The 16,848-nt window shown below is 55.3% G+C and overlaps 1 protein-coding gene across 1 annotated transcript; it reads right to left on the bottom strand.

Moving 5' to 3' along the window:
• Window positions 1-71: 71 nt before the first annotated feature.
• LOC122169863 (vitamin D3 receptor-like) lies at window positions 72-13,679 on the bottom strand. The gene is made up of 7 exons (XM_042836340.1): window positions 13,586-13,679; window positions 12,207-12,357; window positions 7,132-7,262; window positions 1,622-1,806; window positions 1,338-1,461; window positions 776-947; window positions 72-335 (listed from the first exon to the last, which is right to left on the bottom strand). The coding sequence occupies exons 1-7, from the start codon at window positions 13,647-13,649 to the stop codon at window positions 149-151; spliced, it is 1,014 nt and encodes a 337-aa protein (XP_042692274.1). The 5' UTR covers window positions 13,650-13,679; the 3' UTR covers window positions 72-148.
• Between the last annotated feature and the right edge of the window lie 3,169 nt (window positions 13,680-16,848).

Here is a 16,848-nt window from a genome sequence, read left to right as displayed (position 1 = left end):
GTTACTCCAAGGCCTTGCACCAAGGATCTCAGCATCCCAGGGTAACTCCAAGGCTCTTCCCCAGGTGCTGGCAGATGTTTAAGATCCACCTGAATATCTGCAGTTTACTCAGTAAGGTTTTCTTACACCTGAATTTCAGGCTGGGGCGCTACCTTTGAGCCCTCAGCCTGGCAGCACCTTTACCTTGGGTGACATCGCTGACTTTGTACTTGAAGTCATTGCTTCCACAGGTCCACGACATGTCCTCCAAGGTGAAGGACTGGTTGGAGCGCAGCATGATCACCTCAATGGCGCTGGATTTCAGCAGGGCAATCTGGTCCTCTGCAGTCAGATCCCTGCGGATGGGAATGAGGAGATGTCCACAACCAGAGGCACGATCCGGCTTCTCCCTCACCCTGAATTTCTGGGTAATTAAGCAGTGGGTATTTCTGCAGCTCCGTGTATCGAGTGGCAGCACCCAGTGCCCTGGGCTCCAGGCTGACTCTTGCTGGGCTGGTGTTAAATGGGATCTCAGGACACACAAGCAAGATGAGCACCACTCATCTTAGCATCTTTCTCAGGAGCTCAGACATTTTGTTTATGTGGCCAGGGTGAATCCAGCTCAAGATCAAAGAGGAATAACCCCAGGAAAGGAGAGGGAAAGAGAACAAGAAGGTAAGAACAGAGCTGGGAAGGGGGGCAGAGAGAAGTGGAGAAAAATGACTGTGGAAGCTGGGACTGAATTGCTGGGAGCATAAAACCATCGTGGGCACCTGGCGTGGGGACAACATCTCACCTGAATCCGGGGATCATTTTGGCGAAGCCGATCACCTTCTGTATGCTGTAGCTGACCAGGTCAGCCAAGTGTGGGAGCATGGGGAGCTGGGGCAGCTCGATGCTCATGGAGGGGGTCTCATCGCTCTCCTCGGAAAGATCCAGGTTGGAAAACATCTGGGGCTCCATGGGCTCTGGAAAGAGGGAGGTGGTCCATGGGGGTGAGATGTAACAGGGAGGGGTGTCAGCCCGAAGCAGGGACGGTGCCTGTTGTGCTGGGAGGTCTTTGTCTTGGGCTGGGAGAGCGCTTTGGTCACATCAGCTGTGGGATTGTTAGTTTAGGTCTAACTGCAGGCAGAGCAGCGGCAACCCAACTCATGGTCCCGATGCAGCCAAGCACTTCATGCTCTCAGCTCATCAGGAGCCTTCTAAACACCTTCAGGAGACTCTTAGAGTCAAATGCATTCCCTAGGAGAGCTGAGACAACTTTTTCGTTCTTGGCCAAGCTTAGAAAAATCTCTTCCCCTTTTGCTTCCATAGCATAAGGATGCCTGAAATGCCACACAGAGAGCTGAGTCCAGTACCTGGGAATGCACCGAAGGCATCAGAGCCAAAAACATCATTGGGGTCCTCCGAGGAGAAATCCTGGGACACCACACAGGAGGATTGCGTTGCTGTACTGCTGCTGACTTTGTTTCTCACAGGGGGCTGGAAGAGAGAGCGGGGTGAGAGGAATGGGGCTGGGAGAGCAAGCTTGAGGGGAGCACCGAGATATTTGCACCGGGTTTTATTGGGATGAAACTGATGAAGTTTCTTGGAGCTGTTGGTGCTGAGGTGGGAATCGGGGCTGTCGTGCCCCCCAACGTACCCGAAACTTGTTGAAGTCGGAGTAAGTGGTGTCGAAAGTTTTGTGGTGGGCCTCGAGGAGGATGTCAATGACTTTCTGCTGCTCCTCCGACAGCTTGGGCTTCAGGCTCTCCTTCAGCGCTTCCTCCTCTTTGCGCTTCAGGATCATCTCACGCTTCCTCTGCACCTCCTCATCCGTCAGGATGACTGCAGGGATGGAAGGAAAGAGCGAAGGGTCGCAAACAGGCACTGGGAAAGCGGCACCGAAGCGCCTCAGGTGTGCTGCAGCCAAGCAGCAGCCCTCAGCGTTGCTGATGGGTCATTGAACCTGCATCGACCCTATTACTGAACCCGCTCCTGTCCTCGCCTGCTGGGTCACGGCTCCCTGCTATGCACCATTTATGGCCCATTTGGGTGCCGTCGGGTGCAGTCAGGTCACGTCAGCACCGCCACGGCTTTGCTCCAGACCTCACTGTTTGCTCTGTGCTTTCGGGTGAAAGCAATCTCGAGATGTGGGCCGATGGGTTCGTGCACCACCGCTCTCAGCTCCGACAACAGAGGGAGCGCAGTGCGGTGGGCAGCAGCATGGCGGCTGTTTTTCAGCTGAGGGGACACACAAACACGGTGGGGATGGGTGGTGGCTGGACCAGATGATCCTAGCGACCTCTTCCAACCTCAATTGTTCTGTAATATACCAATTTATTGCTTGTATTATGAGCAACAGCCTTCAGCAGCAGCCAAAGGTCGGGTCCAAAGGCGACGAGCAAAGCTTCTCCCGTTTATTAGGGATGTTTGAACATCCAAAGGCAATTTGGGCTCCAATGTGACCCTTATAAAGAACCTAAAGACCTGAAGAGCCTCACAAGGTTGGAAAAGCAACAACAAGCACCCACCTTTGCACCCAACGGCTCGTTAACGCTCCCAATCAGCAAAGCACATCCACTCTTGGGTCCTATAAATAGCAGTGCCCCTTCATTGAGAAGCTATTAGCCCCAGAACCAGTTATTAGCAGAGCAGCCCAGCGTGTTTTATCTGATGGCAGGCGGCTTCCTGCGGTCGGGTGGAATCTGGAAGGAGAGGCTGACGAAGGCAGCGGGGCTCAAGGAGCCATTTGCACTTCTTGGCCCCTTCTGCTGCCTTTTGCCAACAGCATTTTTCCAATACGTTTTCAAACTTGCACAACAACCTCGGGGGGGGAATTTAAAGATCTGGAGGTACTGAATGAGCGGCTGAGGCCGAAAGGTCGCTCCTGTGACCAGCACGGAACGGTCAGTGCTGCAGGGGGCAGCCCGGGCGAAACGGGGAATTCGCCATCTCCTGTCCTATTAGGAAAGCTTGGGATCCATCCAGGTGCTGCATGCAAGGAGAAATCACTGAGGAATGCAGCAGCACTGGGAAGCGCCACGTGGGGCTGGAAGGGGGACAGAGCAGAGATGGGGTCAGCGGCTCCTCAGCCACCCCAGCACGGAGGAAAGTGAGGAAGAGGAGCTGGGATGGGAGGAAGAGCGCATGCACCGACCCCTGGTCAAATCCCCTCAGGCAGATGGATTTCCCTGTATGGGATCTGCACAACAGAGCATCTTTCCTTATTTGTCCCGGGGTTTCAGCGCTTTGAGGCCTGGCAGACTGTGGTGCGGGCTGCACGTTGCTCTGAACCCATTGCAAAACCACCGCCAGGGATTTGGGTCGGTGCTGAACGCTCTGATGGGACTTGCCAGAGCTTACAGGAGTCTAAAACCCGAAGGAAGCCCCGCAGGCAGATCGAAGGTGTTTTAAAGATCAGAACGACGCGATAAACGCAATCGCAATTCCCTTCCAGCTCATCTTGCAAACAGAGGCGGTGCTGTGCGAGCCCCAACAGAGCCCAGCACCAGCTCAGCCAACGGGGAGCAGCAAAGCTGAAGCTTTGGGGTGAGAAAAGGTAACAGCACAACTGACGGGCTTTATAAAATTCCTGGGAAAAAGGCTTCGTCTGCGCTCACTTCGTGCACACGGAAGGATGGATGGGGCCAACGCGCCCCAGCCTGCATCTTCAGCTTGAGATCAGATCCCAGGGCTGCTCCCTTCCCCAGAGCTGAGCTGGAGCTGTGCTCACAGCTCCTGGCACAAACAGAGCTGCAGCAGAATGGCTGTGGGCTGCCCTGACCCGAAGCACAGGAGGAGGAGAAGCCAACATCTGCACATCACTTCTGTTCAGACACAGAACGGACCTCTGCAGACACCACAGGGACAGAGGAGAAAGCCGCAGGGCTGCTCTGAGGTTACTGAGAGCACGAGGACACGGCTGGTGGGTGAGGATCTGAGCACGCAGCCTCGGCCAAAGCGGGGAGCTGGAGGTGCTGGGGATGGCATGGAGGGAGACTCCATTGGGAGAGCAAAGGGCAGCCGAACACCAACCGAAACGAAACAGAGCAAATATCAGTGTGAGACTGGATGGCACTCAGGCACTGCATCAAAGCTTGGCAGGCAGCATTTCAGCTGGACGTGGGGACACCACGCAGCCCCAGAAAGCCCCGTGGGTTCCTTTCCATCCCCAGGGAGTGGCATTGAGGATGGGGGGAAGCAGAACTGCCCCTGCGGCAGCAGCTCTGCAGTGAAGCTGTGCAGTGATCCGCAGGGTGAGGGCTGGGCAGCACAGTGTGTGTTTAATGTGCCACAAGGCATCAGGGCAGGAATCATCCCCAAAGAGCTCTGCAGGGCGTTGTGACCCCGCTCCATTGCCAAAAGCGCCCAGGATCGCTCTGCAGCCATTCTCACGAGCTGCAGCCTTCACAGGGTGCAAACCTCATTCCTCCCCACTGCCTCTCCCACAGCTCTGCCTTCGCTTCCCCCACATCCCAGCTCCCACATAACGCTCTGCAATCCATCCACAGGCAGACAAACTGCAGCAGGACACTGCAAGCACAGCTGGATCCTCCCAAGGAGGCTCCTCGATCCTGGCACCGTGACAGGCACCCAAAATCCCCCAGCAGTAGCACAGCAGGGAGAGATGCAGCGAGGCTGCTGCGGCCGCTCAATTCAGCGCCGTGTTTTCTGCCTCCCTGCTTTGCACCGCAGCACAGGGCAGCCAAGGGGAAGCACATCCCCTGCCCCTGTGTGCTGTAATGACTGCAGAGCTGATAAAAGCAAGGGAAAGAGAGGGCAGCGAGGCCAAGAGAGGTGAATTACCCACAGGTAACGCACGGCCCTGGAGGGATGGGTGCCCCTTCTGGAGCACCACGCAGCTGGCGGGAGGCAATTTTGCGGGATGGAAGGAATGAGCTCAGCATTGCTTGGGCCATCTGAAGGGAAACAGCCCGAAAACATTTCCAAACGACGCGGCTTTCGCCTTCGCCCGTGGCCTGACGCTGTCCCCTAAGCTTGCCCTGTGCTTTACCCCACGCAGATAAGATGGGTGGAAAACCACAAATATTTGCTAACGCTGCTGGCAGATTGCAGCTGTGGATCAGCCCCCGGCCCTGACCCTCACTGCTGGGCTCAGCGTGTTCCTATGGCTGCAACTCATCCCTTCCTTGGTCCCTCATGGGGACAGCGGCTGTCCTCAGCTCCCCAGGGAGCGCAGCAGGGCAGGGCTTCTGCTCTGTGCCATTTTCAACACACACAAAGCCTTCACCTTCTTGAGAGCCCCTCACTGCAGCACCGAGCCTGGAGCCTGGGGGCAACGGTGAAAGCCACCCAAGATTTAGGACAGGAGGAGGAGACGGAGCTGCCTGCACCAGACCTCAAATTAACGCAAGCACAAAGAGCGTCCACATCTGCCTCCTCCTCCTTATCCAGTTTTGCTCTAATTTCTGCTTCGGACCCATCAAACCAAGCCCATCCCTTCCCGTGCCAGCAACCGCAGCCCGGGGAAGACACGAGCCCACCCCAAGAGTTCAAAGATCCACGATGCCACCTAAAAATAACAGCAGCACACCTTGTTCCCATTCACTGAAGCAGCAGCAGAGGCTGCAGGAAGGCTATTTTTAGGCTCCTCGGTTAGGTTTCATTAATACAGAATCCGTTTGCTAAGGGGGGTCGCTTACAAGTTAACCCCGAGGCGGGCAGGCGAATCCCTCAGTGCATTTTCTGACCCTCCCTGGGTAATTGACTGCTACAAGTCAACACATTTCCCTTGTTGGCAACGGCGATGCCAAACAAACTGCAGTAACCAGGGCTGGAGGCTCCCAGCCAGGCAGCCTCGTGCGCTGGGGCATTTCAGCGCTCTCCTTTTCAATCAGCTCAGCGCTTTTCCTCCCTTTGAGTGAGATAAGATCCATAGTGTAAACATGCCATCAACGAGGACGGCTCTCCTGCTGCTCTGGGAACACCTCAGAGCCGGGTTCGGGAGCAGAAAGTGCCTAACGGTGCTGTGCCAACCAAGAAATCAGGTGTGACAACAAATGCCAAAGCAGCAGAACACCAAAACTGTGCTTTGTGCAGTGCTTCCCACACTGCTCGGCCGACTACAGGGAGCAGCTCTGCCGTGTCCAAGCATTAAGCCAAAGGGAGCAGCTGTTTCTGCAGGGCAGAACATGGGATGCAGACCTGCTCCGGTTTGCTTCCCCATCCCTGTGCTCTCACGAGAGAAGGATTCACCTGGTGCATTGCCTGCTCTTTGCTTTCCTACCCCCCTATAGAGCACAGCTGGCACTTTACACGATTTGGGGGCCTCCTATTCCTCAAGATCTGTTTGATCTCCGGGGCTCCTGAACGTTTAGGCATTTTTTTTCTTCAAGTTCTTTGCAAGTTCTGGTTTGCAGATCTGCACCCCGTGCCACCGGGCGCTGTTTGTTCTCCGCTCGGCACATAAGGAAACGTTCAGCACTTCCATTTGCCAAGCCAGCTCTGAATTTTCAAGCCCATCAATCATAGGACAGGCTGTCCTGTTTGCAGTCTCCTAGCAGAGGGCTGTTATTTTGGTTTAAACTCCTGAAGTCTCGGGGCGTAGAAAGCACGCGTGTGTAGGAGGAAACGTGCCAAGCAGCTTTTATTTTTAAAAGCTGCTTATCTATAAATACAGTTGAAAAAAAAACCCCCACAAATATTTGGACAACATTAACCTGTTTAGATTGGGTTAAAAAGTGCTTTACTTCCCTCTGCTATTTGTTTAAGTCTCCGCGTTGCACGTGGCGGGACGGACGGACCCTGCTGCAGGAGCAGGGGCCTGAAATAAAGCTATTGCAGAGCAAAAGGTGGAACGGCTCCCCATCCCACAGCATCAGCACTCGGAGGCTCTCCAGCTCTCCCTGCCTGCTCGGCCACGCGCTGCGGGAGGACGATGACTTTGCACAGGACAGGACGTGAATGGGCTCCATCCGTGAGTTAATCAGCAACGGCCCCGGATGTGCTCACCGTGCAGCTGCCAGCAAAGCCAGCTCACGAACGCCTCAACCATTAAATGAGCCCCGCGCAATCATTACCCACGCCGTCCCCCTGCCCTTTGCATCCTCTTCGAATCCTCGTGAGGGTTTTAAAGCCTTGAGCACAGAGGTTTTAAGAAGAAGGGCGCCAGGGCCGCGAGGCTGAGCCCTGCACACCCAGCGTACTCACACTCCTTCATCATCCCAATGTCCACGCAGCGTTTCAGCCGGCAGGCCTGGCAGTGCCGCCGGTTGTCCTTGGTGATTTTGCAGTCCCCGTTGAACGGACAGGTGAACATCGCTTTCCTCTTCATGCTTCTCCTGCAGAGGAACAGGAGGGGACAAAAAAAATCAACAACACACCCTGGGTCACACAGCGCTGTTTGCAGTGCACGAGGGATGCTCCAAGCAGCCGGAGGGGGAGACGCGAGCGCGGATCCAAGTGTCTGGACAGCAAAACTGCTGGAGAAAGGCTGCTGAGAGGGAACGATTGACCTGACACCCAGCAGCTCAGCTGGGCTCTTGGAAAGGCTCAACTTGGAAGGTGCTGTGCGTGCACATTTGGGTTTGATCTTCCAGGTCTGGACAGCATGGAAAAGGTGCCCTCAAAAGAACGCAGCCTGCGGGCTCAACGCCACTGAAACGGCTTTCTGGTTTCACGTTGTTTTGAAGCCCAAGAGGAGGAGGTGGAACTGTAGAGAAATGTCCATCCAGGGACAGAGAAACCAGAGGACAGAGCAGCATGTACTAAAGCAGCGTTATTAAACATTTACCAGCCTTTAAAGCCTGGCTTTGCTAGAATAACTGGCTGGAGTGCATGCTTGCATGTGCACGAGAAAAACCTCACTGCAGGACATGAGAGAAACAACACTTAACATAATAACCTCTTTTCCACCAAAACCACACCGTGCCACGTTAATCCGCTGCTACGATCAGGACTGCAAAGCTTCCAAGTACAAAGGGTCAAAGCCACAGGTCCCAGCTACAAGCTCCTGATATCCACTAATGACACACTGCAGGACAACTGAGTTTGGCCATTCAGGGTGGTTTCGGCGATGCCACATCTCTGCTTTGGAGAAAGTGACTCGATGATCTTCCATCGGCGAGCAAGGCTTATCTTTACGTGCATTTCTACACACAGCACTCATTTTAAATGAAGATGTGAGTTTGAATGGAGGCAAACCGAACCCCCGGGCTGGAAATGAAGTGATCAGAAGGGCAAACGCAGCAGAAAAGCACACGGAAAGAGAGCAGCACCGAGACACAGCTGGAGTACAACAGTGAGAGACCAAACCGCCTGAAATTAACGCCCCCAAATGGAGTCCTGCAAGGAGGAGTAGTGATAAAATGCTCTTGCAATGCCAAGTGGACGCGGTCCTGAGCTCCGTGGGCACAGGACAGGGATCTCCAGCCCAGGAGCAGCGCCAGGGCTGTGCCTCTAGGGTATAAATACACTTGGTGTTCCTGGGCTGCAGACCCGTGAGGGTGCAATTAGAGGCTGCTTTCCAAACGGAGATGCAAACAGCCAGGTTTCACCCTCCTCTCACCTCACAGATGTGTAAACGCATCTGGGGAAATGAATTCAGGAGAAGCTGATGGCGGAGCCTCCAGCACCTGCCTCCGCAGCCCTGACTCTGCGTTCTGCCTTACAGCTGGGTTTTGGTTTGACCGCTTTTCTCTGGGTTTTCCCCTTCTGCTAAAACCAGCATCGTTCCAGGAACGAGGACAAACGCTGCCCAGCCCAGGGGCAAAGCAGGGTTTGCAACCAAACACCCCTCAATCCCCCAGTTTCGGTGAACAAATCTTTGTAATTTTTGGGTATCTGGAGCAGCGTCTTCTGCCCCACAGCCCAGGGCAAGGCTGGGGAGGGCACAAACAAGAGGAACGCGAGGCCCTGGAGCGGGGAAAGCTGCACCGTGTGCAAGCCAACATTATGGTTTTGGAATGAAAATTGCAGCTTATTTGAACCCAGGGCGGCGGGGCACAACGGAGGGTTTCTGAGCAGCGTTTCCCTGCCCTGGGGTCGGCGGCCCCGCAGCGCCCAGCCTTGCATCAGCAGAGCGAGCGCAGCCGTCTGGCTCCGGTGTATTTTTGTACAGCCCCACAAGTGGCCATTTCAGGGCTCATTTACAGCCCCGTCCCAGGCAGGATGTTAAATATAACCTTCCCTCCCTGCACTGAGCTGGCGGCAGTAAACAAAGCCTCAGCCGGGGAATGGGGAAGGAAGGCTGCAGCGAGTTTGGGGTCACCCGGATCACCCCAAGCTCTGCCCGTGCTGTGATGGGGAAACGGGGAGAGAATTTCCATCAGCGTTGCCCCAAATTGTGGCTGGGTGCCTGCAGAAGGAGGGATGGAGGCTGCAAAGCCTGCCTATGGGACTCCCAACCCACAGGGATGGGCAGAGCTGCGCTGAGCCCCACGGCGCTGATCTTTGTGCGAGTGAAGTGGGATCTCAGCGCACACGGCTCTCACACTGACGGAGCCCACGTGATGCTGCAGGTCCCAAAAGCAGCCCTGCTCCTCACCAAACCCCACTGCAGCCTTCCCGACTCCACATTTCAGTCGCCAGCCCTGTAAGCACCGCTGGGGTTCATTTTGGCACTGCCTTTACCCACGAAACAGGGTGAAGCTGTCACACTTTGGGGTTGGATAATTCTTATTTCTTCCTCGCTTCCTCGCTTCCTCCACAGCCCCCAGGGAAGCCCAGCATCAACAGCAAGTCCAACAGCTTTGGCCCTCTGGCACCATTCTCATTTTCTCCCCCAAATCCCTCTGAGAGCCGTCAGCCACCTCTTATCCCAACCTATCTTTGGAGACCCCTTGGAACATTTTTGTTGGGCAACAGGCTTTAGGATGAGGCCTCGAAGCAAGCTGAGGAGTAAGGCTGCTGTGCCTGGTTTCTGCTGCTCACTTTCTACCACTTAAACCAGCATTTTGGCGCATCCAAACCATTCTCACCTCGGCCAGGTGCACATCTCCTGCTGGATGCACAACCCCCAAGGTCTGGGATCACTCCTGGACTCTGCATTACGTGGATTTCAGCCTCCTTTCTTCCATGCATAGAGTCATAAAGGCTGGAAAAGGTCACTAAGATCCACCAGTCCAACCATCAACCCATCACCGCCGCCAACTCAGCACCACTCACAACCCAAGCAGCAGCTCGCAGGTTGCCTCCTTCCAGCAACAGGAACAGGAGGACAACACAGCAGGATGGAGACTGGAAGCTGAACGGCTCACGGCCCCGGGGATTTATTTCAAAAGAAAAGAGGAATTCATCTCCCACTTCCATGGAGAACAGGGCAAAGACCAACCGGGGAGGATTACAGGAGTGGGAGAAACGGTGATGCAGACAGGATGGGTGGGGAGCTGCTGGGTTTTGAAACACGCAGAGCCTTTCCGAGCAGCTCTGCTATGAACACCCAGTGTCACTGCGCTGGAGCTTCAGAATAAACCAGAGAAACTGCGGATGCTTCAGCCAAGTCGCAGCAGAATAAATCACTCTGGCTTAGATGCATTTTAAGAGCCCCTGAGCAAACAGCAGAGCTCAATAAAAGGCCACTGTTGCCGTTGGCATCATTAATAAACAGCGGACTTTGAAGCCAGCGGCCAAAGGTTGCCTCAGGGCTGTTTGTGCTGCAGCTTACGTGCACGTTTGAGCACCCAGAGGTGTCAGTAAATTCCTAATGCCTTTTATAGAGCCATGAAACCCCGGTCCTGATTTCATGCTGGGGAATCGTCCACACAGATACGACCCAAAGCAGCTGGGACCGACCGGGAAGTTCCTTCACCCCAGGTTTTGCCACTGCAGCCTGGAATCCCCTCGCCCCCTCTGTTCCTTCCAGGCTCAATTCTGACTTGCAAGGCAGCCACCAGGAATTGGTATCTGTGCAGTGGCTCTTCAAAAACCTGCTCAGGGAGCTAAAACCAGCAAGTGCACATAGGAACAAAGTGTTTGTGGTCTGTGCAAAGGGAGGCGTAGATTTTCTGGGTGAGTTTTAAGGGGTCCAGCTTCCCCCATAGCAGTGCTGCGGTGTTTTCAGGCAGAAAGCACCTGCATATTGTGGTAGCAACAAGGATTACTCAATTCACCGGTTCTAAATAGCTTGTAAACAAGCCTGGTTGGGCAAGAAAGAATACACCAAGACCCAGCATGGGGACGGCGTGCCTGGAAAGCAAGATGAAGGAAAAGTAGAGCCTTAAATTGAAAATCAAGGCCTTCTAGGGGGCATGAAGGGCTAGCTGACGATGAGTGCTTTTCACACCATTAAAACATCTGCTCAGAAATGCTGCTGCAGCTGCGTGTCGTACATGATTGCACCAGCAGAGATGGGGAAGCAGCAGAGTGCAGAGGAGGGCTGACAGCGTTAGCAGCTGCCCTGCAGCCAGTTTAGGACCAGCCCCATCCACCCCACGGCCACCGCAGGCACGGAGGGGACAGGGAAGCTTGGGGCCACCAAACCAGAGCGTGAAGGGCAGCACCTGAAAGCAGAGTTACTGACTGAGCAGCAGGAATTGAGGAAAATGTCGTTGCTCAGGTTGGCCAGGCTGCGGTGTGGGAAAACCTCCATCTAGCCCCAAAATTCCTGCCAGGGGAGGAGCTGTGACTTCGCTCTGCAAACCTGTGCCCCGGTTGCTGTCACAGCCCTGCTGAACACACAGCGCTGTGCTCTGGTGTCTGCAGCCCACTGCCTCCATCTCATTGCAGCACACGGTGCTTGAGCAAGGCTCTCCCTGCCAGTCCCACGCCAGCCATTATCTCTCCTCGTCTCTCTTAGTCATTCTCTCACTTGGTGCAAGCGACCTGAATTCCCACGTGAATGGTTTGACACCGTCAGGGCAAGCGAGCCACTAAAACACCCACCAACTCACAGCTCATCAGGCCCTCGGACGGTTTTGCCTTCGTTAGGAGCAGCTGCAGACTAGGAGACACTCACCTGGCGGCTGAAAAAAGCCTCAAATCAGCTGCAAACAAAAACTACAGCTGTTCAAACTCCCAGACCACCGGCTCTGGGTCTGCTCTTCCCAGCCCAGGCTCACGCTAGAGGCTGGCATGCTCCTATCTATGCAGCATGTGAAGTCTGCAAGGCTCCTAACAGATGGCTGACAGCCCCTGGTAGCCACAAGAAGGGAAATACAGGGGAAACACCTTGTGGGGTCTGAATTATTGAGGACACATTGGCTGCCTGCAACGCAAAGCCTTGCAGGGCTGCACCTTGAGCACCAGCAGCAGTCAGCATGTGGGGTGGGAATCTCTGCTCAGCTCACCTGAAGAAGCCCTTGCAGCCCTCGCAGGTCATGGCGTTGAAGTGGAAGCCGGTGGCTCTGTCCCCACACACCCCACAGATTCGGGGCACGTTGCGATCAAACTCAGCGGCCGGGTCGGGGAGGGATGTGCTGGCAGCCATGGTTTCCATCTCTGGAGGGGCAGAGGAAAGCAGCGTTTGTGGCAGCTGTCACAGCTTTACAAGAAGCAAATCAGATGCAAATAAAGGTGTTGGTTTTGGGTTTTTTTTTTTTGCTTGCATTCAATGTGACAAGAAAAGCTTCTGTGTTCCTCTGGCTCTACGTGATGACAGCACCACCAAGCAGGATCACAGCTCATGTTTGTGGATCTGCCTGGTGAGGGCAGGACCGACCCCCACAGCACAACGTGCTCACGTTCATTTGCTGCACTTCAGCAATCAGACCCCAACAGCCCACTTCCAAACCCCGATCCTTTCTCCTCCACTCCTTCGCACTTGGCTCCCAAAAAACGAGCCTTGAAAGAGGCCAAATTCACCCAAAGCAGAGATGCAAAACCGCAGGGGAAGAGGTCACAGCCAGAGCAGAATTTCCCCCATGCAGACGGGAAGCAGCGCCAGCACTGCAGCAGCTCCCGTAAGTCAGACAAATCCCAAACACAAATCCAACGAGCATTGTTCCACAAACCCTCAAAGGGGCAGAAAGAAGGCAGGAAGGAAATGGGGCTCCCAGTGCAGAGCATGTGAAGCTGAAAGGAACGCCGGAACGGAGCTTGGCACGGGCTGTTTGTTTTCCTGGCTGCTTCTTTTCTCCTTTTCCCCGTTTTTTTTCTTTGCCTTTTCCCTTTCTTCCCATTTCCTTTTTCCCTCTTTTCCTCCCCTCCCATTTCTTAAAACTATTTCTTTATTTTAAAGGCCATTCAATGCTTTCTCGAGAGGCACCACAAACAGCTGCTGCCTCTTTGGCTCCACGCCGCTTTCTTGAGCCTCTCAGCTGATGCTGGGGATTTCCTGCATAAAACACCATCAGACAACGAAATCTGGCACAAAAGTGAGTTAAAAAACCCCAAAGGAATCGAGAACTAAGAGCACAGCTCTTCAATTTAAGGCTCAGTATGAGTGTACCCAACTGCTATGGCTTGATCCCAGGGCAGCCCAGGCTCCTCTCAGCCCCGTTGAGGTGCAGTGGTTCTGCACAGCTTGCACACACATGGGGGAATGGCCATGGGGCACCTGGAGCCCAGAGCTGCTCCAGGAGCTTTCAGTCCTTGGTTTCACACCCGCCTTAATGGTAGCTCAGCACAAACAACGCTCTGAGAGCCTTCAGAGAAGAGTTCTAATCTGCTAAGCTTGGAGAGAGAGAGAGAAAAAAAAACAGGAGGAGGATCCTGCAGGTGGGGTTACCTGCATCGGGGAGATACGCCATGCTTTGCTGGTCTAAGTCCCAGGAGCTGCAGAGCTGAGACATGGAGACACCTGCAAGGAAGCACAGCGTGCAGTGAGACGGCCCAAGGGAGAGCACCCACCCCACAGCCCCCTCTGCACCCCACGGGGGCACAAAGAACTGCCCCACACGGCACAGCGCCGGGAGATGTCACAGCTCTGCATGCGGACACGTCGCTAAGGGAGCAGGGAATGCATTGCAAGGGCACAGGGAGGAAAGGACACAGCGAGGGAAGCACGACGCGTGCCGTTCACCCCGGGGATGTTTCCCCATCAATCTCCATCCCACCATTCTGCCCGTCAGGCGTCCGGCGCTGTGCGATGGCGCAAAGCAGAGCCAAACGGCTGCTATAAACGTGGGGCATCACAACAGCGGAGCACGACTCCTCAATGTCAATGGCATCCATGTCAACGATGAGAGCTGAGGATGGGGATTTTGCTCCCGCTTGGCATCACTTTGCTCTTTCAGCCTGCAGAAGGGGAAGCATCACAACGGCACCGGGCTGACAACGGACCGGGGCAGAGCCAAGAGGAGGCTTTAAGATGCTTTGCCTTCCTGAAGTTCTGCTGTCTTACAGCAGGGAGGGGGGTTTAGGTTTGTCCTCATCACAGCACAAACTCAGAGCGCAAACTTGGGCACCACAAAACAGCGCAGCCTGCAAATATCCCCAGGCATCCCTGGATGCTTCCCCAGCGCTCAGTGCCGCTCCTCGCTCTGCCAGCCCTTCCCAGGGCCACGCACGTGGATGCTGACACCTCCAGGATGGGGAAAAGAGGCGCTGATGGCCACAAAATCACCATCACCAGGGCTCCCCCACATCCCTGGCCAGCTCTCAGCTAAAGGAGAGCAGGCAGCAATGAGATCAGCAGCAACGCCAGGCATTTCCCCACGGGATGCAGCTCTAAGCTGCCATCTCTGACTTCTTGGAAAACGTTACTCAGCCCCATCATGGAAATGACGTCGGTGTGGGGTGGAGCGCATGGAGGAGTTTCCCTCCACCCCCGTGAAAGGTCGCTCATTCATCAAACGTGACATTTAGCCTTCGCCTCCTGGAAGGAGCAAAATCATTTGTTGTAAAAGCGCCGACTTCTTCCAAGCGGGCACCTGAAAGGTCAAACTCATTTTGCAGCTGGTTACAGCAAAACGACGGCAGGTTCTGTCCCAGCAGAGCCCAGGGCTCGGCCCCAAAACAGCTGCGCTGTGCTGAGCTGCAGGTTTCACAGAGTCACAGCACGGTTGGGTTGGAAGGGAGCTCAAGGATCACGGAGCTCCAACCCCCCTGTGCCATGCAGGGCCACCAACCTCCACATTTCAGGCTGCCCAGGGCTCCATCCAGCCTGGCCTCCAACACCTCCAGGGATGGACGGGGCATCGCAGCCTCTCTGGGCAGCTGTTCAGCCCCTCACCGCTCTCACAGCACAGAACTGCCCTGACATCCAGCCTCCATCTGCCCTCCCTCAACTTCCAACCATTTCCCCTCGTCCTGCTCTCATCTCCCCTTTCACAAAGCTGACTCCCCTCCTGTTTGTCGGCTCCCTTCAGGCACTGCAGGCTGCACTGAGCTCAACCCCCAGCCTTCTTTTCTCCATGCTGAGCCAGCCCAGCTCCCTCAGCAGGGCAGGAGCCGTCACGTTTCCAGCGCTGCTTTTTGCTGCTTTGTGCACAGTTCTGCAGCTCCAAGAGGGCTGCACTTGGCGGCTCTCCCCCCTGGGATGCAGCCAGGTGACACTGGGGGGAAGAAGCAGCGCACAGCCGAGCTCAGAAGATGTGGGAAAAGCTCAGCTGTGGAGACACGAGCAGGGAGAGGAGCACCGGGTGGCCAAGCGCCGCAGCTCCCAGCTCCGTGTCGGCCTCCTACTAAGCAACGAGTTATTTGGGACAGGGCTGCAACAGATCCCTGTTATTTGGGACAGGGCTGGGATGGATTCCACAGATATGGGCAGGGAGGATGTGGCAAGGCTGACCGGGGGCTGCCCGCCCCACCGCTCCCTGTCTCACCCCTGGGCTGAGTCACAGCAGCACCGACGGCTCACCTGCGTGCAACCGATGCCATGGAAGCATCCTTCCACTGCACGGCCCTGTGCTGCTGCGGGTGCAATGTGAACCCCAGGGTGTTCAGAGGGAGCAGCAGGGAGGCTGAGAGGGGCTGGAGGGGGCTGAAGGCATCTGCAGGGAGCGGATCGTCTGCACAAAGTGCTTCAGGAGGGGTTCGGTGCTCTTCAAATATAACCCAGCTGGAAGGAAGCCGTGCAAAGGCACAGGTCAGAGCTGGGACCTCTGCTGCGGGTGCTGGATTCACCTGTTCTACTGGGAAGCACACGCACAGCATCTGCTCCTTTTCCTCCTCCTTAAAAGCAAAGGACCCTCCTTCGGGCTCAGTGTCACCACAGTCACTTCTGAGCCCCCCCCCCGATGACCCCTCTGACAGGCAGCGTTCTGCTGAAGTATTTTCTCATGCTTTGTCACTTTCCTTTTTCTCCTGCCAACTCGCCGTTGCAAAACCCACGACTCGCAGCTCCTCCAGACTTGGCAGAGGGGAAAAAGGCCCTGGAGAAGGACTGCTCCCACCGACAGCCTGAGTCATCTGCACAGCAGCAGGTTTCCTTCCCAGCGTCACAGTGCCGAAATGCTGCCTTCTGACAGCACGTTTCTGCATCAGCTGCGAAGCAAAGGAGCCGGAGCACAAACCTCACTGAGGGACACAGCTCAGCAGCCATGGCTTCGGCTGCCCCACGCTCAGTCACTGCAAAGAGCCAGAAATACAGAAGCCCAGGATAGAAGAACCTTTGCAGGAACGGTCTGTGGCTTTGCATGCATGCGAAACGCGGCGTGCTGAAGGCAGCGGTCCTGAAGCTGGGGGGAAAACAGGAGATTGCAAGGGAATGGGAGCCCGTGGGCTGCACGTGGTGGGGTCGGATCCCTCACACCTTGCACTGAATGCATTTACACCTAAAAGACAGAGCAGGAATTCGTCCAGCCCAGGGTCCCAGGGTGAGGAACTTCCCTCTGTGCCAGGAAGGCTCCGACTTTGGGGGGAACAAAGACACTTGGGGGAGATCCGAGCCCTGCCCAGGCAGCAGAGGGGACATCTCAGCACAGAGGGTTTCAAGTCTGCAACGTTTGGAGACCGACATCCTTCAACAACTCCAAGATGCAGAAAATAAACCACAGCGATGCCACGAAAGCATTTGTCATGTTCTCAGCATCTTTGTTTGGCGCTGTT

Source organism: Centrocercus urophasianus, unplaced genomic scaffold (genome assembly GCF_019232065.1).
Source record: "Centrocercus urophasianus isolate 14NV4802_14NV808 unplaced genomic scaffold, USGS_Curo_1.0 seq_591, whole genome shotgun sequence".
Lineage (NCBI taxonomy): Eukaryota > Metazoa > Chordata > Aves > Galliformes > Phasianidae > Centrocercus > Centrocercus urophasianus.
Note: the sequence above shows the minus strand (reverse complement) of the source record. Positions and strands in the feature narration are given on the sequence as shown.